Source organism: Callithrix jacchus, chromosome 4 (assembly GCF_049354715.1).
Source record: "Callithrix jacchus isolate 240 chromosome 4, calJac240_pri, whole genome shotgun sequence".
NCBI lineage: Eukaryota > Metazoa > Chordata > Mammalia > Primates > Cebidae > Callithrix > Callithrix jacchus.
In genome coordinates this window covers 44,241,315-44,267,263 of record NC_133505.1, presented here as the reverse complement: position 1 = coordinate 44,267,263, position 25,949 = coordinate 44,241,315, and the positions used below count along the sequence as shown (strand labels likewise).

At 42.5% G+C, this 25,949-nt stretch overlaps 1 protein-coding gene and 1 long non-coding RNA gene across 16 annotated transcripts in view; one reads left to right on the top strand and one right to left on the bottom strand.

Moving 5' to 3' along the window:
• SLC26A8 (solute carrier family 26 member 8) overlaps window positions 1–25,949 on the top strand; it is a 96,742-nt gene that overhangs the window by 67,995 nt on the left and 2,798 nt on the right. For 10 of the 15 annotated variants that reach the window (XM_035295455.3, XM_078369057.1, XM_035295451.3 and 7 more), the window contains 8 exons: window positions 6,254–6,349; window positions 7,423–7,529; window positions 7,611–7,680; window positions 8,738–8,830; window positions 9,212–9,343; window positions 15,015–15,386; window positions 18,637–18,691; window positions 18,789–18,973. In XM_035295455.3, the coding sequence (XP_035151346.2) occupies window positions 6,254–6,349; window positions 7,423–7,529; window positions 7,611–7,680; window positions 8,738–8,830; window positions 9,212–9,343; window positions 15,015–15,386; window positions 18,637–18,691; window positions 18,789–18,973 (1,110 nt within the window). The remainder of the gene's footprint in view (window positions 1–6,253; window positions 6,350–7,422; window positions 7,530–7,610; window positions 7,681–8,737; window positions 8,831–9,211; window positions 9,344–15,014; window positions 15,387–18,636; window positions 18,692–18,788; window positions 18,974–25,949) is intronic. The other 5 variants (XM_035295453.3, XM_035295452.3, XM_035295462.3 and 2 more) reach the window with 3 other exon arrangements.
• Window positions 17,584–25,949, bottom strand: part of LOC144582132 (uncharacterized) — a 30,939-nt gene continuing 22,573 nt past the window's right edge. Inside the window, exon 2 of the long non-coding RNA XR_013534190.1 lies at window positions 17,584–18,954. This is a non-coding gene — a long non-coding RNA (uncharacterized LOC144582132). The remainder of the gene's footprint in view (window positions 18,955–25,949) is intronic.

The following is a 25,949-nucleotide window of genomic DNA, read 5'->3' as shown; positions in this document are numbered from 1 at the left end:
CCAGGAGGCCTTGTTCTGCATTTGTGTGAACTCAATCTTCTCATTGCTGCCACACTGCCTCTTGGTTAGTTCACAACACTGGAAGGCAGGTCTGAAAGTTGAGTTTTAATTCAGCATTCAGCTAGGATGCCTCTACATACAAATGTGTCATTTCTTCCCTTTGTGTGAAACTAAGCACCTTGTATTTAGAGAGGCCAGGGGTGTTAATTAGTAGCTATAATTCTTCTGTTCTTAAGTTACAGTAGATCCATACTCAGTGACCATCATTTCCTTTTAAGTTTTCTTCATGTTCTCATTAGCCATTTTTATTTTTGTAGCCATTTTTATGTTTTACTTTTAATTTTTATTTATTCTTTTTGAGACAGTTTTGCTCTTATTGCCCAGGCTGGAGTGCAATGGCGCGATCTTGGCTCACCACAACCTCTGCCTTCCAGGTTCAAGCGATTCTCCTGCTTCAGCCTCCCAAGTAGCTGGGATTGCAGGCATGAACCACCACACCTGGCTAATTTTTGTCTTTTTTTTTTTTTTTTTGAGATGGAATCTCACTCTGTCACCCAGGTTGGAATGCAGTGGCACAATCTCAGCTCACTGCAACCTCTGCCTCCTGGGTTCAAGCAAGTCTCCTGCCTCAGCCTCCCAAGTAGCTGGGACTACAGGCGCGAGCCACCATTCTTGGCTAATCTTTTGTAGTTTTAGTAGAGACAGAGTTTCACCATGCTGGCCAGGCTGGTCTTAAACTCCTGACCTCGTGATCCACCCAGCTGGGTCTCCCAAAGTGCTGGGATTACAGGTGTGAGCCACCGCACCTGGCCAATTTTTTGTGTTTTTAGTAGAGACCAGCTTTCTCCAAGTTGGTCAGGCTAGTCTTGAATTCCTGCCTCAGGTGATCCACCCGCCTCTGCCTCCCAAAGTGCTGGGATTATAGGTATGAGCCACTGTGCCTGGCCAGCCATTTTTATGTAGTACTTAGGGAGGTGGGAGAAGGTTTCTTTGCTGATGTAGCAACTGGGTTACACACTGAGGTGGCTGTCCCTGAAGCTGGGGTGGTTGTAAATGTGATCTCCATCCTGAATGCTTCCTTTCCACCTGGTGAATATCAGGTTTCAGTAGAGCAGAACCACCACAAGGCTGCTGCTGCCTTCTGCCCATATGATTCAAGGACCTTGGAGCCAAGGCATGAAATTGATGTCAGGAGGGTGGTACTGGTAAGCTCACATTGACACACAAGTGTCTGACTCCCAGTAGACATCATCTCCGGAATGCAGTTTCTACAGCACCTTTGGTGTTATCACCTTGGAATCTATTTTAGGAGGGCCACTCACTAATTTACTTTGGACATGGATATTTTTTTCCACTCAAATTTCATCTTGATGGACATGGATATTTTTTCTTTACAACAGAATGAAGCAGAATTATAAAATTCCAGACAACAAAAATGATCAGAATTCACCGAAGCATAGTGATACAAGTTGGGACTCCTTTATTACAAACATGTTGGGGCTAGAACAGCCCTTGCTTTTGGCTAGCCATGTACATCACATTAATTTTACAGCATCTAGTTAGCATGTTTCTGAGTGAGCAGTTGTGATTATAATAAGATCAATGGAATAGTTGAATTACTGTAATAATAAGGTTCTATGAGCACTAAGCTATAAATGACTTCTTTCTCAAACTGTGAATAGCTGCAAAACCCTTATTAGAGTCATTAGTGGTGCATTCAGGCTAGGATCTCCACTAGTTACCAGAGGACCAACACAAACTTTGAAAAACATGATACAAAATTATATATCCATATTATTCCAATTTTGTGTGGAATAAAAATACAGAACATACCAATGGTTATCTCCAGGATAACAGAAATTATGTATGAGTTTAACTTGTTCTCACACCATGAGCATGTTTTACCTTAATATTCAGAAGTATAGGCTGGGCATGATAGTTTACACCTGTAATCCCAGCACATGGAGGCCAAGGCAGGTGGATCACGAGGTCAGGAGATAGAAATTAGCCTGGCTAACATGGTGAAATCCCATCTCTACTAAAAGTACAAAAAATTAGCCAGGCATGGTGGCACACGCCTGTAGTCTTAGTTACTCAGGAGGCTGAGGCAGGAGAATCATTTGAATCTGGGAGGCGGAGGTTGCAGTGAGCTGAGATTGCGCCACTACCCTCCAGCCTGGGCGACAGAGCGAGACTCTGTCTCAAAAGTAAATAAATAAATAAATAATATTCAGAAGGATAAAAATGTTGTTCTATATTGTTTTATGAAAAGATTTGTTTCCTCTCCATACTTCCTGCCTCAAGTCAAAAATCTTTCAAAAACACTATGAAATTCAGTTTCTTTTGCTTCCCATCATATTTCTTCAATTGAAGAAGGTTTGAAGGTTTTGACTTGAAAGAAGATAGCACGGTGAGAAAGAAGTAATTTCTGCCAACTTCATCTTTGCTCTTCCCTCTTCTATGGACCTATTGTATCCAACGGGTCTAGGTACCCTCAGAAAGCCAGAGTAAGTGTCGACTCAGCCTTACTGAGTCCTGGTGGTAGGATCAGTTCTAATTCCCAGGCAGAGAATATAGAGAAGAGGACAGCTAGAAAAAGGGTAAGAAACATTAAACCAATACAAGAATTTCATGACCACAAGAAAATGTTTCTTTTTTTTTTTTTTTTTGAGATGAAGTCTCGCTCTGTCACCCAGGGTGGAATGCAGTGGCACAATCTCAGCTCACTGCAACCTCTGCCTCCTGGGTTCAAGTTGTTCTCCTGCCTCAGCCTCCTGAGCAGCTGGGATTACAGGCAGCTGCCACCATGCCTGGCTAATTTTTGCATTTTTAGTAGAGACAGGGTTTTGCCATGTTGGCCAGGCTGGTCTCAAACTCCTGACCTCAGGTTATCCGCCTACCTTGACCTCCCAAAAGGAGACTGGGATTACAGGTGTGAACAAAAATGTTTCTTTAAAGTAGATTAAATTCTACTTTGAAGCCCTGACAATTTTTATATCCTTATGCATTTAAATCTTCATTTTCTCATATTTAGGAAACTGTCTCTCCATTAGAAAAGCAAACATGTTCATTTTCAAAACTTTGGAAAATGCAAAATAGATAAAAATGTCATTCAAAAAAAAAAAAGAAAAAAAAATTCATGGCTGGGCGTGGTGCCTCACGCCTGTAATCCAAGCACTTTGGAGGTCAAGGTTGGGGGATCACCTGAGGTCAGGAGTTCAAGACCAGCCTGACCAACATGGTGAAACCCCGACGACTTAAAACAAAAAAAAAAAACAAAGGAAGAAAAATGTCATTCATGATCACAAATCAAAAACTAACATTTTGGCATTTATCCAACCAATATTATTTTTCATAAATGGATATCACTTTGCATAGTTGTAACCTAACTGTACAATTCTATATTCTTTTTATTTTTTTCACTCCTCTCCCCTATATTCTTGTTTTTATTTAATATATAGCATACTTTATTCTATAACATTTGACATTATTGGAAAATTATATTGTCTACTTTTTTTTAATAAATAACAATGAGTAATTTTGTATATTTACTATTTTCTAGATTTAGGATAATTTTTTTTTTTTTCGAGACAGAGTCTCTCCTCTGTTGCCCAGACTGGAGTGCAGTGGTATGATCTTGGCTCACTGCAATCTTTTCCTCCCATGTTCAAGCTATTCTCATGCCTCAGCCTTCTGAGTAGCTAAGATTACAGGCATATACCACCATGCCCAGCTAATTCTTGTATTTTTAGTAGAGACAGGTTTTTGCCACATTGGCTAGGCTGGTCTTGAACTCCTGGCTTCAAGAGATCTGCCTGCCTCAGCTTCTCAAAGTGCTGGGATTACAGACATGAGCCACTGTGTCTGGCCAGGATTTAGGATAAAATTCCAAAAGGAAAACAAAATAGTTGTGTGAAAGCATATCAGCATTTCTGGATATATTGTCAAGTGATTTTCCAAAACGATAGCATCCTATTATACTCAACAACCATGTATATGGGGTATTATCAATGCTTTTATTTTCATTTTTTGAGACAGGTTCTCATTCTTCCACTGGGCTGGAGTGTAGTGGCGCGATCACTACTCACTGCAGCCTCCACCTCCCAGGCTTAAGTGATTCTCCCACCTCAGCTTCTTGAGTAGCTGGGACTATAGTCACATCTACACCACACCTGGCAAATTTTATTTTATTTTTTTGTAGAGATGGCATCTCACTATGTCACCCAGGTTGGTCTCGAACTCCTGGGCTCAAGCCATCCTTCTACCTCAGCCTCTCAAAGTGCTGGGATTACAGGCGTGAGCCACCACACTTGGCTATCAGTATTTAACATTTGCTCATTTAATTTGATAAACAAAATGGTATTTCATTAGTGAAATCATTACAGTATATTATGATTCAACATGAAGAAAAGCTCAATTGGAATTGTTTTAGAGTCTCTGTGAGTGTAAGTTCTCTTAATTTATCGTCCCATCTGAGAATGGTTTCTAGATAATGTTGGTAACAGATATGTTCAGGAAACCAGACAAGGCAAGACCAAGTAGCCAAAGGCACCAGCTCCCATGGGTCTTGTTCCATACACCGAAAGTAACACTGAAACAGACAGGGATTGATGAGTGTAACCTTCTTCTTTTTTCGAGATGGAGTCTCACTCTTGTTGCCCAGGCTGGAGGGCAATGGTGCGATCTCAGCTCACCGCAACCTCTGCCTCCTGGGTTGAAGTGATTCTTCTGCCTCTGCCTCCTGAGTAGCTGGGATTACATGTGCCCACCACCACACCCAGCTAATTTTGTATTTTTAGTAGAGACGGGGGTTTCTCCATGTTGGTCAGGCTGGTCTCGAACCCCCGACCTCAGGTGATCTGCTCACCTCAATCTCCCAAAGTGCTAGGATTACAGGCGTGAGCCACCGTGCCCAATGACTATAACCTTTAGCTATGCTGGGCAAGATGTTGAAGCCCAGGCACCGGTGAGTGGTCGACTTGTGAGTTGGTAAAAAGAATTTACTGACAATAATATAGGTTTGAAAAAGGAAAGTTTACTAGCAAGGAAGAACACTGCAAAAGGGTGCAGTGGGGCACTTCAGCAACAGGACTGAGTGCACTATAGTGGGTTTTCCTTTGGAGCATTCATGGACCTTAAGGCGGAAGCTTAGGGTTGTAAAATGAGTTTCAGCATAGCATTCCAGAGATGTTTAGAAATGTTAGTTACTTATAAAAGTTGAAAGAGGCCTGGAATCACATACCAATTTTAGATAGTAGGGAGGTTTGATTACTTCTAAATTCCTAGATAAGGAGATGGCCTGTTGGATGGTTACCAGGTGGTCTTTGCTCCCTTCTAAATTGCTCAGATAAGAAGTTTTTGTCTCCCGGGGTTTGTTCAATGGTTAGCAGGTGATTTTCCCTTTCCGATTTCCTCAAGTTCTTCTTCCTCTCACTGTCTATGTGAGTGATGAACTACCTGAATCTGAAAGGGACTATTGTAAGCTTTCCCAGCTGAATCAGTCAGGCCTTGACCTTGCCCTGACCTTGCCTTGTGTTTTTGGCAAATTATGGAGAAGAGCAAAGAAAAATGTACACAGGCTGCGCATGGTGGCTCACACCTGTAATCCCAGCACTTTGGAGGCTGAGGCAGGCAGATCACTTGAGGTCAGGAGTTTGAGACCAGCTTGACCAATAAAGTGAAGCCCTATCTCTACTGAAAATACAAAAATCAGCTGCGGGTGGTGGTGCATGCCTGTAATCCCAGCTACTTGGGAGACTGTGGCAGGAGAATTGCTTGAACCTGGGAGACAGAAGTTGCAGTGAGTTGAGATTTTTCTTCTGCACTCCAGCCTGGGCAGTAAGAGTGAGACTTCATCTCAAAAAAAAAAAAAAAAAGAAAGAAAAGAAAAAATGTAGAGACAAAATTAGCTGTGAGTGGTGACATGCACCTGTAGTCCCAGCTACTTGGGAGGCTGAGTGGGGAGGATGTCTTGAGCCCCGGAGTTCAAGGCTGCAGTGAGCTATGATTGCATGCCACTGTACTCCAGCTTAAGCAGAGCGAGACCCTGTCTCTAAAAGGATGAGAAAAGAAAAACGTAGAGAAAATTTATTTGCTTGGACAATGAGTTGAAACATAGACATGGTCTTCACATAAAATATCAATGCAAAATATCTCAAAGTGGCAAGGCTAACTTTTTGTGATTCCTTTGTGGGGATTTGTGAGTTTTACACCCCAAAGGGAAAATGAACCAGGATTTATCTTTTCCACACAGGCTGTGCTGGCTGGTATTATTCTGAGCAATGTCTATCCCTACCTTGAAACCATTTCTAACCTACCCAGTCTGTGGAGGGAGGACCAATATGACTGTGTGAGTATAGACGCCTGGGCTGAGGAAGGCGAGGGCAGAAGAGAGGTTGGAGAGAGGGAGAAAGAACAAACAAAAGAGATCTGCCATGAACTTAAAGAGCACAAACAACTCTTTGATGCCTAGTTTTGCTTAAAAGAGAGAGTTTTGCTTTAAAACGGAGAATTTTGCTTAAAAGGAAGAGTCAAGGTTGTTGGCACATGAAAACAAGACCTCCTTCCAACTATGCAAAATTAAATGAAAGGGATTAAGTGGCTACAGTTACCTGCAAGTCTAGCAAAAAGGGTTTGTCATTCATTGCAAATTTGAATTACTTTTAATCCAGTTAATGTGAATGCATTTCAGGATAGGATTCTCCAATCCCAGTAAGCAAAGGAGTTGTCTTGCTAGGCAGAATAGCTGCGGAAGCTCCCTCTTCTCTCTGGAGCACGAAACCAGAGGTCAGAAAGGGGGTAACTTTTGGAACCAGATCCCTGAGGAGCTAAGAGAGGGTGTGGTCTAGCACACAGAGATTCTATTCCAGGAGGAGAGATAACACTTCCAACTGGATGGAAGAGAACAAGGAAACGTTGAGTACAGATACTGACAAGTGGCAGGTGGTGAGGAAAGTAGATATTTAAGGGAATGTCAGCCTATTTTTCTTCTGTGAAGATGAAATAATGGAGAAGGTGGTGGGGTAGGGGCTTGAAAAAGTTGGTCCAGATTTGCAATAACTCTTATAGGTCTTAAAATAGCAACTACCACTTGGTGAGTATTCTAGTTGGGTTTGCAAATGGTATTCCTAATCTCAACAACACCTATAAGGTAGACTTTATTACTATTTTGCACATGAGGAAACTGAAGTTTCGAGAGACATTTGAAGACAGAGGTGACCAGGGATGCATACAAGAATTGCTAGGCATCCTTGAGGGCCCTATCGTTTGTGATGGCACCAGTCCATGTGGCTATGAGTATTTCTCTAAATCCCAGGTGTATAAGGGAGAGGGTGAAAGTGAGTTGAGAGACAGGACTGATCATTTTCTGGGTTATACTCATTTTCATGATCTTCCTTTTCCCCTCATTCCCTTTTCCATAAGGCTCTTTGGATGATGACATTCTTATCTTCAGTTTTCCTGGGACTGGATATTGGACTAATTATCTCAGTCGTGTTTGCTTTCTTCATCACCACTGTTCGTTCACACAGGTACTTTGTCTCAGGTAATAGGAGGTTAACCAAGGCAAGGTAAGGCAACTCTGACCTAAAGGCAAGTGCATTTCCTTTCAGAATGAAGATTGTTCTCCTGGGTCAAATCCCTAACACCAACATTTATAGAAACGTCAATGATTATCGGGAGGTAAGAATCCAAATTGGTCCCATTTCTCTGCCTAAGGGATAGGGTGGGCCCCACCTCATACTTAGTTTTTCTCCAAAATCCCTTGCCATTGTTTCCTGCACTGCAGATACACATTTACAAAGGAGGGGGAATTGATGTACTCTGGTAGAGATGGGTTGGTTTGTTGTTTGGAGACAGAGTCTTGCTCTGTCATCCAAGCTGGGGTGCAGTGCAGTGGCTTGATCTTGGCTCACTGAAACCTTCACCTCCTAGGTTCAAGCAATTCTCCTGCCTCAGCCTCCCCAGTAGCTGAGATTACAGGTGTGTCCCACCATACCCAGCTAATTTTTTGCATTTTAGTAGAGATTAGGGTTTCACCATGTTGCCCAGGCTAATCTCAAACTCCTGTGCTCAGGCAATCCGCCTGCCTCAGCACCCCAAAGTGCTAGGATTACAGGTGTGAGCTGTGACACCTGGGCGAGATGGGTTCTTAAGTAGCTAAATTCTTATAGTATTGCAGCCAGTTAAAGATCATTTGTAAATGTGCTTTAAGGAGAGTTCGGCCAAGAAAAAGAGAAGAGTAAGGAAATGGAGGGGGGAAAGAAGACAGCCAGAAAAGCAGAGGGTGAAAAAGGAAGGAAATAATTTTCTAGTTCTTATCTCTAATAAGGAAGAATACAGGCCAGGTGCTTTGACTCACACCTGTAATTCCAGCACTTTGGGAGGCCAAGGTGAGCAGATCACCTGAGGCCAGGTGTTTGAGATCAGTGTGGCCAATGTGGTAAAACTCCATCTATACTAAAAACACAAAAATTAGCAGGCCATGATGGCAAGTGTCTATAATCCCAGCTAGTCAGGAGGCTGAGGCAGGAGAATAGCTTGGTCCTGAGAGGCAGAGGTTGCAGTGAGCCAAGATCATGCCATTGCATTCCAGCCTGGGTGACACAGTGAGACTGTCTAAAAAAAAAATTTAAAAAAAAAGAAGAATACAGATTCTCTAGGAGCTTCTAAGGATGTATTATTCTTACTCCATAAAGGAACTGAGAAATTTCTCTCAACTTCACATTTTGTCTTACAGATCATCACCATTCCTGGGGTGAAAATCTTCCAGTGCTGCAGCTCGATTACATTTGTAAATGTTTACCACCTAAAGCATAAGCTGTTAAAAGAGGTAACTGCCAATCCCAGCACTTTGGGATTGGCTGAGGTGGGTGGATCACCTGAGGTTGGGAGTTTGAGACCAGCCTGACCAACATGGAGAAACCCTGTGTCTACTAAAAACACAAAATTAGCCAGGCATGGTGGTGCATGCCTGTAATCCCAGCTACTCAGGAGGCTGAGGCAGGAGAGTCGCTTGAACCCAGGAGGCGGAGGCTGCGGTGAGCCAAGATTGCGCCATTGCACTCCAGCCTGGGCAACAAGAGTGAAACTCTGTCTCAAAAAAAAGAGGTAACTGCCCTCCTGCCCACTTTCCCCACTGGCATCCATCTCCCACTCTTTCACCTTCTTTTCCACCATTCTCCCTCTGGATGAGACCTCTCATGTCTTTCAGGTTGATATGGTAAGGGTGCCTCTTAAAGAAGAAGAAATTTTTACCTTGTTTAATTCAAGTGGCACCAATCTACAGGAACAAAAGATTTGCAGGTGTTTCTGCAACTGCGATGATCTGGAGCCACTGCCCAGGGTGAGAAATGCCTTTTCTTTCCTATATTTTTCTCCATACTTTATAAAGGAGTACACTAGTCATTTCTTTAAAAAATCAAAACCTCTAAGAGAGTTTGACTTTTAGATGGACCCTGGAGAATTCAGAAATTAAGACACAAGTTTCTTCTCATCTTGGAGGCTTGACTGAAGGAAAAAAAAAAGGCACAGAATTCTCCCTTGAGATTCAGGTTTTCACATGAAAGTAGGTAGGAAGTATTCTGACTTCTACTGGATGACCAGTGACCAGAGTACATGTTGCCTGTTGATACTGTAATTCTGTAATTGTACCTATTTCCCTGGCTTTTACCTGCCTAGCTTTAGATTTCTGAAAATAAGTGACTTAAAGATTGTTTTCTGATTCCAACTAGGGCAGGGTCAAGGTCACTGGGTTTCTCAAGGAACTGCTGGGTCTCCTGATGTCTCCCTGTGGCCAAGAAAATGATGATGGGAGATAGGGGGAAAGGAGCAGGGAGGATGACAGGCTACTATTTCAGATGGGAATTTTACAGCATCTGAAGGTTATTTTTGCTGATGAGAATTACAAAGTGCTCATTATTTCCAACCTGTACTTGGTCTAAGTATTCCCTTCCCCCAGAACAGGATTGCTCATTTCTAGCTTTTGGGTCTTTCAGCGATCACCTCATCTATAGTGCACGCTCTGGAGGGGCAGCTCTCTCTATACACAGGGATTTACACCCTCCGCCGAAACACATAGACACAAATGCCTCCACACGCCACGCAGGTGCTTGAGCATCCACTCTTGTTCAGACACACTCTAATGGAGCATAGGTTCTACTGAGCTCCTGGAAAATACCAACTTCCCAGCCAAGAGGTCAGAATTAACATTATACCTAATTTTTATTTCATAGACACACTGTGCTGAGTATTGCAGAGAGAGCATTTACAGGACATTAGCAAATACACTTTAGAATAGAATAGGATCATCCAGTATTTATTCAGTTCCTACTATGTGCCCAAAAGTATAATAGTATAAAAAAGGAGGTTTTCATCACTGTGGTTAAAAAAAAAAAAAAAAAAACCTAAAATATGCCATGTTGGCCGGGCGCAGTGGCTTACACCTGTAATTCCAGCACCTTAGGAGGCCAAGGCAGATGGATCACGAAGTCAAGAGATCAAGACCATCCTGGCCAACATGGTAAAACCCTGTCTCTACGAAGAACACAGAAATTAGCCAGGTGTGGTGGTGCATGCCTGTAGTCCCAGCTACTTGGGAGGCTAAGGCAGAATTGCTTCAACTCAGGAGGCAGAGGTTGCAGTGAGCCAAGATTGCAGAGTTGTACTCCAGCCTGGCAACAGAGTGAGACTCAGTCTCAAAAAACAAAAAATATGCCATCTTTTTTTTTCTTTTCTTTTTTTTTTTTTTAGAGACCAGGTTTCACCATGTTGGCCAGGCTGGTCTCAAACTCTTGACCTCAGCTGATCTGCCCACTTCCGCCTCCCAAAGTGCTGAGATTACAGGCATGAGCCACCATGCCCAGTCAAAATATGCCATCTTAACCATTTTCAAATGTACAGTTCAGTAGTGTTAAGTATATTCACACTGGTGCACAATCATCACTCCACCATCCAACTCTGGAATATTTTCAACTTATAAAACTGAAACTCCATACCCATTAAATGACAATTCCAGCTGGGCACAGTGGCTCACGCCTATAATCCCAGCACTTTGGAAGGCAGATCATTGAGGTCAGGAGTTCAAGACTGACCTGGCCAATATGGTGAAGCCCCATCTCTATTAAAAATACAAAAATTGGCCAGGTGCAGTGGCTCATGCCTGTAATCCCAGCACTTTGGGAGGCTGAGGCGGGTGGATCACCTGAAGTCAGGAGTTCGAGACCAGCCTGACCAACATGGTGAAACCCCATCTTTAAAAAACAGCAACACTTTGGGAGGCCAAGGCGGGTGGATCACGAGGTCAAGAGATGGAGACCATCCTGATCAACAAGGTGAAACCCCGTCTCTACTAAAAATACAAAAATTAGCTGGGCACGGTGGCGCGCGCCTGTAGTCCCAGCTACTTGGGAAGCTGAGGCAGGAGAATTGCTTGAACCCAGGAGGTGGAGGTTGCGGTGAGCTGAGATCATGCCATTGCACTCCAGCCTGGGTAACAAGAGTGAAACTCCGTCTCAAAAAAAAAAAAACAAAAAACAGCAACAACAACAACAACAACAAAAATTAGCCTGTGATCTCAGCTACTCGAGAGGCTGAGGCAGGAGAATCTCTTGAACGGGGGAGGTGAAAGTTGCAGTGAGTCAAGATTGCACCACTGAGCTCCAGCCTGGCCAACAGAGCAAGACTCTGTCTCAAAAAACAAAAACAAACAAATTTCCCATTCTCCTTTTCTCTCATCCCCTGGTAACCTCCATTCTATTTTCTATAAATTTGACTATTCGAGATACTTCATGTAAGTGGAATCACACTTGCCTTTTTGTGACTGGCTTACTTCACTTAGCATAATATTCTCAAGTTATCCAGGTAGTTCTTTAAAAAAATTTTTTTTCATAGAAATTTTGAACAGGCTGGGCGCGGTGGCTCACACCTGTAATCCAAGCACTTTGGAGGCCAAGGTGGGTGGATCACCAGAGGTCGGGAGTTCAAGACCAGCCTGACCAACATGGTGAAACCCCATCTTTAAAAAGAAAAAAAGAAAATTTGAACACATACAAAAGTAGAGAGAAGTATAATGAACACTCATGTCCCACATCAGCTTGAAGATTTATCAACTCATAGCCAATCTTGTTTCATCTATACCTCCACCTATCTATAGCCCCTCAGAATCACAGGATTATTTTGAAACAAATCATGGAGTTTTAAATCAAATTAGGAAGACAAGTCTCTATTAATGTGTCATATAACGCTATTGCTGGATCTTATCAATCCTAAGATATTTTTCACATCTCTGACATTTAAGATACATCATGTAATCTATGACATGTCATAGTTTATGTTTTCCTTTCAGAACGGTGGTGTATCTTAAAATAGACAAAATAGATTAGTGAATCATGCAATATAGTATTCAGCTATGTTTTAAACTGTATGTTTAGATTCTGACAGCTCTTAAGACAGGGTAAGGGGAGATTGGCATGAGCTCAAAAGTCAGAAAAACCTTACGGTAGCAACAGACTGTGCTAGGAAATTTATGAGAGAATTTTAGATTGATGTTGGGTAGGAAAAAAGAGGATTCCCAGTCCATAGACAGGCTTGGACACTTTCTACACCAAGGTAGAAATAAATGTAGGGCCCTTAGGATAAGAGGCTTAGGCTGGGAAGTAAGGTCAGGCAGATAAGACAAGAGGGGATTGTAAAAAGATAAGAATGTAGAGTAGATGAATGAGAAAAGGCAGCTCTCAGATGGCCAGACCCAATGGCGCATGCCTCGTAATCCCAGTTTGGGAGGCTGAGGTGAGCAGATCACTGAAGGTCAGGTGTTCGAGATTAGCCTGGCCAACATGGTGAAACCTGGTCTCTACTAAAAATACAAAAATTAGCTGGGTGTAGTGGCTCATGCCTGTAATCCTAGCTATTTGGGAGGCTGAGGCAGGAGAATCACTTGAACCTAGGAGGCAGAGGTTGCTGTGAGCCAAGACTGTGCCATTACACTCCAGTTTGGGTGACAGAGAGAGTCTCTGTCTCAAAAAAAAAAAAAAAAAGGTGGTTCTCAGAGAATTCCCTCTGCCTAGAGGAGCTCAAATCTCCCTGCACTGGGCTAACCCTGGCCTATTCCCCAAATGCATGGCCCCAGTGACCTTCAAGCCTTGGGAACAGCTCTCGCCTTTGAATTGAAAACTACAGTATTATCATCTATCCACGCCACTTTTCTTTTCTGCTATACAATATATACTACCTTATACAGTTTTTATCTTTAAATTTTAAAATTTTCTTCTTTTTGCCCCCTACTCCCCTTTAAAATTTATTTCACAAGCAACATTGTTAGAAAAACAATTTTTTAAAAAATGGAAATGTCACTCAGAATTATACCACTCTAGCAAATGTATTTTTCTCATTATTCCATGTGGCTTATGGTTCTCATCCATATATATTCTTACTTAACCTTTTTTTTTTTTTTTTTTTTTTTTGAGATGGAGTTTTGCTCTTGTTACCCAAGCTGGAGTGCAGTGGGGTGATCTTTGGCACATGGAAAATTCTTCTCAGGTTCAAGCGATTCTCCTACCTCAACCTCCCAAATAACTGGGATTATAGGCATGCGCCACCACGAACAGCTAATTTTGTTTTTTTGTTTTGTTTTGTTTTTTTGAGACAGAGTCTTGCTCTGTCACCATGCTGGAGTGCAGTGGCGCAATCTCGGCTCACTGCAACCTCTGCCTCATGGGTTCAAGCAATTTTCCTGCCTCAGCCTCCCAAGTAGCTGGAATTACAGGCATGCACCACCACACCCGGCTAATTTTGTTTTAGTAGAGATGGGATTTCGCCACATTGATCAGGCGGGTCTCAAACTCCTGACCTCAGGTGATCCACCCACCTCAGCCTCCCAACGTTCTGGGTTTATGGGCATAAGCCACCATGCCTGGCTTTACTTATCCCTTTAATGAGCATGTGCACACTGCTGGGTAGAGTCTGGTTCCTGTGAATGCAGAGTCCACATTTGCATCCTGCACATCATTATGTTCCTGGTCCTTGGGACTGTCCTTAAGCTACAGCAGGCAATCTGGGCCTTAGGAGATTGACAGCAGTGAAAACTAAAGACAGCCTTGCTGATGGAATTTTTCTTTTCTTTTTTCTTTTTTTTTTTTTTTTAGATAAAAAAAAAAAATTTTCTTGCTCTGTTGCTCAATCTGGAATGTGGTGGTGTGGTCACAGCTCACAGCAGCCTTGACCTCCCAGACTTAAGGGGTCCTCTCACCTCAGCCTCCTAAGTTGCTGGGACAACAGGCACGTGCCAGCTTTTTCTTTTTTTGAAACAGAGTCTCATTCTATCTCCCACACTCTTGTGTGCATTGGTGCAATCATAGTGTGCTGCAACCTTCACCTCCCAGCCTCAAGCAATTCTCCCACCTCAGCCTCTGCAGTAGCTTGGACTACAGGCTCACCAACACATCCAACTCTTTTTTTTTTTGTATTTTTGCCATGTTGCCCAGGTTGGTCTCGAACTGCTGAGCTCAAGCGATCCACCTGCCTTAGCCTTCCAAAGTGCTAGAATTACAAGCACAAGCCACTGTACCCAGCCTTCAAGTGCTTTTTGTCTTCTAAAGGAAGTCCGAAAGGAGACTATTGCACTGATAAAGGAAGGAGGTGCTGAGATGAGGGACCGATGGGAAAAAAAATACTTCACACAAGGTATTAGTAGGCGCTGGAGACTAACTAGGACCTAAGGATGAGGAAAAGGAATAAAACAAAGATGTTTTAAGTCAGGATTACTGGGACAGTGACAAACATCAGAAGTTGGGAGGGGGATGCCGTGGGTGGTGAAGATGACGAAAGATGACTGCGGTGGCTTCAGTTGTGAGCTTGAAGTGACAGATGTCCAATTAAAAAATGCACAGTACCTAGTCGGGGGAGAAGTTTCATGAGAGAGAGACGTGAGCTGGCAGAGAGAAGAAATAGCATCGTTGCAAGCCCTTTGGGCCTTGTTGGAGTCTTACCGCAGCCCTCCCCTAATTCTGTTGTCCCAGATTGTTTACACAGAGCGATTTGAAAATAAGCTGGCTCCCAAAGCATCCTCCATTAACCTGATCCACTGCTCAGGTTTTGAGAGTGTGAACACAAGCCAAACTTCATCTGAAGACCAAGTGCCATACACGGTATCGTCTGTGTCTCAGAAAAATCAAGGGCAACAGTTGGAGGAGGTGGAGAATGTTTTGCTTCCTAATAACCCATCAAGAAACAGCTTGCCAGGGCTGCCTAACATGGCGGAAAGCAGGGGGAGGAGTAGATCACTCATCCCTTCCTCAGATGCACCTCTACTGCCCAGTGTCCATACCATCATCCTGGATTTCTCCATGGTACACTATGTGGATGCACGTGGGTTAGTCGTATTAAGACAGGCAAGTACTGGGGAGGCCTTGGCAGAAGCTCTGATCCACCTCCTACCATCCCCAACCCCACCCTGATCCTGATTGAATCCTGTTAGCCACTGATCAGCTGCTATGTGACTGCTAGGCCACCAGAACCTTGGACAATGAAAGCAGTATAAGGTCAATCAAAATAAAAAGAGAATGAACCAATTCTTTTTTTTTTTTTTTTTGAGATGGAGTTTTGCTGTTGTTACCAAGGCTGGAGTGCAATGGCACGATCTCGGCTCACCGCAACCTCTGCCTTCTGGGTTCAAGCAATTCTCCTGCCTCAGCCTCCTGAGTAGCTAGGACTACAGGTGCGCACCACCTTGCCCAGCTAATTTTTGTATTTTTAGTAGAGACAGGGTTTCACCTTGTTGACCAGGATGGTCTTGATCTCTTGACCTCGTGATCCAGCCGCCTCGGCCTCCCAACAAAGTGCTGGGATTATAGGCGTGAGCCACCGCGCCCGGCCTGGTTTTTTTTTTTTTTTTTTTTGAGATGGAGTCTTGCTCTGTCGCCCAGGCTGGAGTGCAGTGTCGCAATCTCAGCTCACTGCAACCTCCACCTCCCAGGTTCAAGAGATTCTTCAGCCTCAGCCTCCCGAGTAGCTGGACCTACAGGTGTGTGTCACCACACCCTGCTAATTTTTGCATTTTTGGTAGAGACAGGGTTTCACCATGTTGGCCAGGCTGGTCTCAAACTCTTGACCTCAAGTGATCCACCCACCTTGGCCTCCCAAAGTTCAGGGATTACAGGTGTGAGCCACCACACCCATTCTAAAATGAACCAATTCTGATGTATTGAACTGAGGTTGGTTCGGTAAGCATATCACATTATGATTTCTCGAGAAATAAAAAAGAGGACGCTTTGAACTCCACTGAAACAGCAATCTGAGCTATGCGCAGCAACTCCCAGAACATCCTGGGATTCAGCTGCAAATGTCTTCAAGGAATAGGTCTAAATGCTTCAGAAAAAAAGCAGCTCACCAGGAATTCTCCATGGTCCAGCTACTCTGAGCCAGCCCTGTAAAAGGCACTAGGCTGTCTTGTACTCCAGTTTAAAGAAGCTGGGATGAAATGACATCTCAAGCTTGGGGCTGCCTGTCCAGTGCCTGTAGGGTCTTCCCCACTTCCTTCCTCACTGACACATGTTCGGGTGAAAAGGACAGGAATGATTTCCCCTTCAAAAGCTGTATCCGTGGGACCTGACTTCTTTTTTACTCTTGGTTTTCTGTGACAGCTCTTTCTCTCCCTCCTATATGGTACAGACAGTTTAGGTGCACAACTAACCATATTGATTTGTTTAATGACCCATAAGTACAGTATTCCTTTTTAGCCAGCTTATCTCAGTTCACCGCACTGTGTCTCCCTCTTGGTGATGGCTCAGGTTTGAACATCCTGAACACTCATTGTGTTTGCATGCTTAAGATTTGCTCCTTTGGATGGTTTTCCTTCTTTTATCCTCAGATCCTGTTCTGTCATATTTTCTCCTTCCTAAGGGAATATGACTGCCTCTTAAGTGAGTCCAGCTTCTCTTTGATCTGGGGCAAGAGGAAGCTTTTCATAGCAGAAAAAAACTCTAGTTTGCGGTCTGAGATGTATGCTCTGTCTTGGCTTTATGCTCACTGTCCATCTGACCCATGGCAAGTTGCTAAACTGCACTGGGTCTCGGTTTTCTTATCTGCAAAATGAGAGGTTTGGAAGAGATAAAGAGCTTTCTGATCCATGAGATCCATTTATTTTTCAACCCTGTTTTCGGAGTCAATAAATCCTGTTTATTGACTCAGAAAAGTATAAGAGATTATGCTTCGATAATCTCTTGTTATTTGGGCTTTTTCATCTTAGATTGTTCTACTAGGCTATGTTCTCCTCTCTTGGTCTTGGGCTATAGTTGTTACTTTAAATTTTATTCAACCCACGTTGCTGAGTGTCTACTACATGCTAGACAGAGTTGGACACACATATTACACAATCACCATGTAATTTTCACAACTACTTTGAGAGACAGGCCATACTTTCCCTTAAGAATCTGAGACTCACAGCTAATAAGTGGCCTGTCCAGCACTGGAACTTTAAGCATCTGACTTTAGATCACACTTTCTCTCTGTTCCATGGTATAGAGAATGGTTGTGTCATTGTCTCCCTTGCTCCTCCTCCTTTTGTAGAGGCACCAAATCTTTTTCAAATTTTATTTATTTTTATTCTTATTTTTTAAAGATGGGGTTTCACCATGATGGCCAGGCTGGTTTTGAACTCCTGACCTCAGGTGATCCACCCACCTCAGCCTCCCAAAGTGCTGGGATTATAGAAGTGAGCCACCGCGCCCGGCTGCAGTCCATTCTTATTGGAAACAACCACTCAGATTAAGCTTTTTCCTAATTCATGGAACTCTCCTTTTCCAGCACTTGTCATTTAGAGTCTATCTGTTGTGGCCCTTTGCCAAATGACTTGATTTGTCATATGATCAAGAATGACTGTTTCCTCTTGGTACTGAAAGAAGCAGAGTCTGGTTTTTTTGGACACTTTAACTTAGTGCACAGGATTGGTGTCTACCTGATTTTAGAGTATGAAGGTCGATACTGATTTGCTTTGAAGTGAACTTTGAGATTTATTGCCCCACAGTGTATATATTGGCTGAAGTAAACTTGAGGACAGTAGCTGATGCTTACTTATCTGACAGTTAAGCATCTGATGTTTTACTAAAATCAAATGCAACTTTGCAGCACAGCTCTGAATACAGCCCTCAGAGTTTCTGAAATTCCATTCCCTACTGCATCACTTGAGCATCTCTGAGCCACATCTTGCTTCCTCTGCTCAGTAAACTCCAGGGGGAAGGGGTTCACATGCAAACAGTAGGCCGTCATGCCAAAATATAGTTGCTTGAGATGACTCTCCTGATTGTTTGCATCACACTTGTACCTGTCTCTATGGTAGGGCTTTTCCTCCTGCCGACATCCTCTCTTGACATATACTCTTTACCCCCTAGAGACTATGGGCAGCTCTCCCTCCTGCTCCCCACCCTCACATGAGACAGTCTGATTCTCCTTTGCATTCCCAGCACTTTAGATGTTTTCTGGCATAGGAAAGTCCACTCATCAAATGTTTGTAGAGCTGAATTGGGATGCAAGGTACATATACCAGCAAGTGAAGGACTGAAGGGATTTTAAAACCCAGCTAATTAGAAGGCCTTTCCTAGCAAGTATGAAGCCTTCTGATACTGATTTTCTTTCCCCCCGCAGATATGCAATGCCTTTCATAACTCCAACATTTTGATACTCATCGCAGGGTGTCACTGTGAGTATCCTTCACCCCATGAGAGGGCTGTTTTGCACCCTAGGTCCTCTGCTCCCCAGGTGTCTGACGTTGTGTGTGTTCTGGGTTTGGTTTGTAGCTTCCGTAGTCAGGACATTCGAGAGGAATGATTTCTTTGACGCCGGCATCACCAAGGCCCAGCTGTTCCTTAGCGTTCATGATGCTATGCTGTTTGCCTTGTCAAGGAAGGTTCTAGATGCCTCGGAGTTAAGCATTGATGAATCTGAGACAGTGATCCAGGAAACCTATTCAGAAACAGAGAAGGTCAGACAAAGAGACAAAGCATGGGGTTGGAGGAAGGGATTGAGGTTGGTGGGGGATGGGTGAGGGACAGGTGGGGGCCAGGAGTCAGGATACCTGATCAGATAGATGAATAATGTCCAGGAAAGGTATTTAGTATCGCTGTGTGTTGAAATGCTCCCTTACCACCTGGTAAAAAGCAGTGGATCTGAGCAACCAAGCGTCCCCAACTGTCATGGCTTCAGGGTCCCATTCAAGATATTTCCCTAACTGAAGAAAGGATTTGCCTGACCCAGAATAGACCTCGAGAATCCTTCCACAGCATTCTGGGCTAGTGTCTCTTACCAGTTGCTAAATATTTTAAATGTCTCCCCTACCTATACCTTAAGAATTCCTCCCCATCCTACCCACTCTTGGGATGAATAAAACTAATGAACTAGCAGAGATTTAGATCTCTAATCTTGCCTAATACCTCAGTTTTATTACCTTTACATTGTAATATGAGATTTAATGGACCTGACCAAACGCAAAAGAGAATGATAAATAAGTCTGAATTTTCAGTATTTTATTAATACTGAGACCTCGGCCCACTTCAGCATTTTCAAATCAGTACCTGTATAAAGGTTTCCAAAAAAAAAGGAAATTAAAAACAGATGGGCACTAAAATATTATCTAATGACTAGAAATCATTTTTAAACAAAACCCTGATTCTTTGACTTACTACATTTCAGCAATATGTGAACATTTTATGACAAGAAATGTATTACCAGAGTTAAAAAATGTTTTTAAAAATTCCAGGAAGTGGTGGGTTCAAGTGCAGTGGTGTTTACGACTAATGATCACAACCAGTTAAAGATTGCTTTATTCGTTTTCCACTCCCACTGCTTCACCTGACTACCTTTAAGAAAAGAAAAAAGAAAACAAAATTAGGCTGGGTATGGTGGCTCATGCCTTTTTAATCCCAGCAGCACTTTGGGAGGCTAAGATGGGCAGATCACCTGAGGTCAGGAGTTTGAGACCAGCCTGGCCAACATGGTGAAACCCCATCTCTAATTAAAAAAAAAAAATTCAATAAGTAAAAGATACGTATTTTACAAGATCCAGGCTTGTCAAACACAGCCTTTTTCTTTGCTTCTTCTTTTTTTTAATGTAATGTATTACTAATGACAACCCTTACTTTGTTGAAAATTATCACAGGTTATATGTCTTTGCTTATTCAGAACAACTTTTTCCCTGATAGCTAGGTTTGAACATATTTTTTTCTATTCTGCTCTACAGTCCATTCCCAATCATAAAATCATAGAATCTCACAACCATTGCATTGAAAGGACCCTCAGGGCTCACCCAATGTGAAGCAAGAATTCTCTTGACAGCATGTCTGACTAGAGGTGGTCCTTATGCTTAGAGACTTCCATTGGTTCTCAAACTTCAATATACATCAGAATCACCTTAATATGCTATGAAAATCCAAACTGCTGGGCCCCTTTGTGTCCCAATACCCTGAATATCTGATTCAGTGGGTCTGGGGTAAGACCAGCAAATTTGCATAGCTAGTAAGTTATCAGGTAATACTGATGCTTTAGTACAGGAACCACACTTTAAGACTATTGCCATAGATATTCAACATACATCTTCCACTATCAAAGTCTAGTGTACCTGGTAATTTTTGGGTGTGTGTCAGACATTTTATTTGGAAAATGTTTATAAAAATAATATAAGGCCTGAGATATTTTTCTTCCAGAAGGAATTTGATGGTTTTGGCAGATACCTGAAGGCACTAGCAATCCAGGATCTCCTTCATCAAATTTCAAGACTTGAGGTTTTCTAGGCCACTCATGTGACCCAAAGCTCAGCTGCAGTCTATATGACAGTTCACCATATAGCCCCTTCCTTGGCAGGCCTTGGAATCCAATGTTTGCAAGTCTAAGCCCTTAAAGCCATCAAAAGTGCTGATCAACATATATGTGTCACTTCCGATCATCAAATACCCTCGGGACAAAAGTGGCCCCAAATGCCAGGTTCACCTGGCTAGATTTCTACCTTTTCCCAATCTTGGCCTGGTAGTTCTTCATGATCTTGTTAGCATTATGGTGCCTTCAAGTAAAAGTTTTAAAAAATACATTAAAAAAAATTTATCTGGTAGTTAAAACTAGTAAATTTAAAAACAAACTAGTACTTAATAAAAAACAGCTAGTTAACTAATAGCTACTAATAAAGTAATTGGTTTGAATTATGCAGGCTGCTTTTACTATAAATGGAAGTGTCTCTATTTTTTATTTATAATTATGATACTCAACATACTTGTTTTTAGATATTATTTAGTCATATTAATATTTCCTTTTTTTGGGAGGGGGGGCACAGAGTTTCCTTCCTGTTGCCCAGGCTGGAGTGCAATGGCATGATCTGGGCTCACTGAAACCTCCGCCTCCTGGTTCAAGCAATTCTCCTGCCTCAGATTCCCAAGCAGGTGGGATTGCAAGCATGTGCCACCATACCCAGCTATTTTTTTGTATTTTTAGTAGAGACAGGGTTTCTCCATGTTGGTCAGGCTGCTCTCGAACTCCCAACCTCAGGTGATCCACCTGCCTCAGCCTCCAAAGTGCTGGGATTTCTTATTATTTATATTTACTTTTTATTTAGAAAGTCATTCCCATTTAGAAAATAAATAAGACATATTTTCTTCTAAATTTTTATGTTTTTATTTTTTATATGTTACACTTTTTTTCCAGCTTCCTCAGGTTGAATATATGTTCTACTCTTTAATGTAAATACAATGTATTTCAGTGTATAGGCATTAAAGGGTAATCTTTATTTTTAATGTTTATAGCTAACTATTTTGGGCTATATATCATCTCTCTTAGTTCATTAGTGCTACTGTAACAAAATACATGAGACTGGGTAATTTATTAATAGATATTTATTTCTCACAGTTCTGAATGTGATAAGTCCAAGATCAAGGTCCTCGCAGTTTCAGTGTCTTGTTCCATCTTCTTTCAGTAGCATCCTCACATGGCAGATAGTGGAAGGACAAAAGGGCCTATGCAAACTCCCACCAGCCCCTTTTTTTTTATAAGGCACTAATCCATTCACAAGGGCAGAGCCCTCATGACTTAATGACTTCCCAAAAAGCCTCACCTCTTAATATCACCACAATGTGGATTAAGTTTCAACATGGGTTTTGGAAGCCACGCATGCAAACTATCATACCATCTAACCATCTATTGAATAAGCCTTCTTTCCCCTACTGATGTGATATGTTCTTTTCTTTTCTTTTTCTTTTTTTTTTTTTGAGACGGAGTTTCGCTCTTGTTACCCAGGCTGGAGTGCAATGGCGCGATCTCGGCTCACCGTGACCTCCGCCTCCTGGGTTCAGGCAATTCTCCTGCCTCAGTCTCCTGAGTAGCTGGGATTACAGGCACACACCACCATGCCCAGCTAATTTTTGTATTTTTAGTAGAGACGGGGTTTCACCATGTTGACCAGGATGGTCTCGATATATTGACCTTGTGATCCACCCGCCTCGGCCTCCCAAAGTGCTGGGATTACAGGTGTGAGCTACCGCGCCTGGCCCCGATATGTTATTTTCATAAAATATTATATTCTTATGAAAACTAGAGTCTATTTCGAGCTTAGTTGTGGATTTCATTGTTTCTTATAGCTTCAGTATCACAGTGGTTTTATTGTGTTTGTTTTTGTTCTTTGAGACAGCATCTCACTCTGTCGCCCAGGCTGGAGTGCAGTGGCACAATCCTGGCTCACTGCAACTTCCATCTCCCAGATGAATTCAAGCAATTCTCTTGCCTCTGCCTCCTGAGTAGCTGGGATTACAGGTGCGAGCCACCACACCTGGCTAATTTTTGTATTTTTAGTAGAGACGAGGTTTCACCATGTTGTTCAGGCTAGTCTCAAACTCCTGACATCGGGTGATCCACCCACTTTGGCCTCCAAAAGTGCCAGGATTACAGGTGTGAGCCACTGCACCCAGTCACACTGTTTCTGTTACTATTGCTATATAACATACTTTTTTTCTTTCTTTCTTTTTTTATATTTTTTATTTTAACTTTTTGTCAATCACCAAAGGCACTAGACTGGATTTTTTTTTTTTTTTTAGAAGGAGTCTCCCTCTTGTTGTCCAGGCTGGAGTGCAGTGGCACAATCTTGGCTCACCTCCACCTCCTGGGTTCAAGTGATCCTCCTGCCTCAGCCTCCCAAGTAGCTGGGACTACAGGCCACCATACCTGGCTAATTTTTTGTTTTTAGTAGAGACGGAGTTTCACTGTATTAACCAGGATGGCCTCGATCTCCTGACCTCGTGATCCACCTGCCTCAGCCTCCCAAAGTGCTGGGATCACAGGCATGAACTACCATGCCTGTCCACTGTATAATACACTTTAACATTTGACTAAGAAGTCCTATGTCATCAGTGTTCTATTTCAAAATTTGCTAAGTCATTCTCACCAACTTCTTCTTCCAAACCAACTTTTGAATCTTTTGTCAGGTCCCCACCCCTCAAAAACAAATCTTATTGAAATAATCATTAGAGTTGTACTAAAAATATATAATCACTTGAGAATTTATATCTTTATAGTATCATTCTTCTCATCCAGAAACATGAACTGTCTCTACATTTATTGTCTTCTTAAATGTTTCATTCATAGTAAGGTTTTGTGACTTTCTTCACATAGAGAAATCCTAGACACTTTATATGTTTTACCTTTTTGTTTTTTTGAGACAGGGTCTTATTCTGTCACCCAGGCTGAAGTGCAGTGGCATGATCACAGTGCACCATAGCCTTGACCCCTTAGGCTCAAGCAATCCTCCAGCCTCAGCCTCCTGAGTAGCTTGGACTACAGACGCACACCACTACACCCAGCTAATATTTGTATTTTTGCAGAGATAGGGTTTTGCCATGTTTCCCAGGCTGGTCTTGTATTCCTGGGCTCAAGCAATCCATCCACCTCCACCTCCCAAAGTGCTGGGATTATAGGCATGAACCACCACACCTGGCCATTTTCATTATATTTTCTAACTGGCAATTGCTAGCATATAGAAAACTCATTGGTTTTTATTAAATTATTTGACTAGTTTTGTGAATCATTTTACTATTCCAAAGAGGTTTCACTGTTTTTTGTTTTGTTTTGTTTTTTGTTTTTTTACGGAGCCTTCATTGTTGTCAGGTACAAATGCAGTGGTGCAATCTCAGCTCACTGCAACCTACGCCTCCCGGGTTCAAGTGATTCTTCTGGCCTCAGCCTCCTGAGTACCTGGGACTACAGGCACTCACCACCACTCCTGGCTAATATTTGTATTTTTTTTTTTAAGACAGGATTTCACCATGTTGGTCAGGCTGGTCTTGAACTCCCAACCTCAGGTAATCCGCCCCCCTTGGCCTCCAAAGTGCTTGGATTACAAGTGCAAGCCACCACACCGGGCCTTTTTTTTTTTTTTAGTAGAGACAGGGTTTCACCATGTTGGCAAGGATGGTCTCCATCTCTTGACCTCGTGATCTGCCCGCCTCAGCCTCCCAAAATGCCAGGATTACAGGCATGAACCACTGCACCTGGCCAACGTTTTACTGTTAATTCTTCTGGGTTTTCTAAATAGGAAAATATTTCCTAAAAGTAATCCTAATTTCTCATGTTCCAATTGTTAGAATTCTTATTTCAATATCAGATATTATTGCATTAACTAGACCTCTCAGAACAGTTTAAGTAATAATGATGAATCTTGTCTTACTCCTGAATTTAATGAGAAGGGTTCATGTGTGTCTCTATTAAGACTAGTGGTGGCTGGGTGCGGTGGCTCATTCCTGTCATCCTAGCACTTTGGGAGGCTAAGGCAGGCAGATTTCTTGAGATGAGGAGTTTGAGACCAGCCTGGCCAGCATGGCCAAACCCCATCTCTACTAAAAATACAAAAATTAGCTGGGCATGGTGGTGTGTGCCTGTAATCCCAGCTACTCAGGAGGCCGAGGCATGAGAATCACTTGAATCTGGGAAGCGGAGGTTGCAGTTAGCCAAGATCATTACACTGCACTCCAGCCTGGGTGACAGAGCGAGACCTTATCTCAAAAAAAAAAATTTAAAGTAAAAGACTAGTGGTGACAGCTGGTTTAAGATGGATATATCAGCCAGGCATAGTGACTCATATTTGTAATGCCAGCACTTTGGGAGACTGAGGCAGAAGAATCACTTCAGGTCAGGAATTTCAGAGCAACCTGGGCAACAGAGTAAGGCTCTATCTTAAAAAAAATAAAAATAAAACTCAGCCACGTATGATGGTGTGTACCTGTAATCCTAGCTTCTTGGGAGCCTGAAGTAGGAGGATTTCTTGAGCCCAGAAGTTTGAGGTCACAGTGAGCTTTGATTGTGCCACTGCACTCTGGCCTGGATGACAGAGTAAGACCCTGTCAGAAAAAAAAAAAAAAGATAGACAATATCTACTACGTTTTTTTTGTTTTGTTTTGTTTTTAGAGACAGGGTTTCACCTTGTTGGTCAGGCTGGTTTCAAACTCCTGACCTCAGGAGATCCACCTGCCTTGGCCTCCCAAAGTACTGGGATTACAGGTGTGAGCCACTGTGCCCAGCCCTTTTTTTTTTTAAATCTACTATGTTTTTAAAAAGCATGTTCCTAATGTACTAACATTCTTATATTAAGAGTTGGTATTAAATATGTCAATTGTTTTCTGGTATTTAAAAAATAATTCTTAATATAAGAATGTTAGTACCTTAGGGAAATATTGTGGCTTATGCCTGTAATCCCAGCACTTTGGGAGGCCGAGGTGGGTGGATTGCTTGAGCCCATTCTTAATATAAGAATGTTAATACATTAGGGAAGACTAGGAGAGGAGCAAGTTCTGTATCATGTGTATTGAATTCAAAATGCCTGGGTTGGGCATGGTCTCAGGCCTGTAATCCCCACACTGTGGGAGGTCAAGGTGGATGGATCACTTGAGGCCAGGGTTTGAGACTAGCCTAGCCAACATGGTAAATCCCCTTCT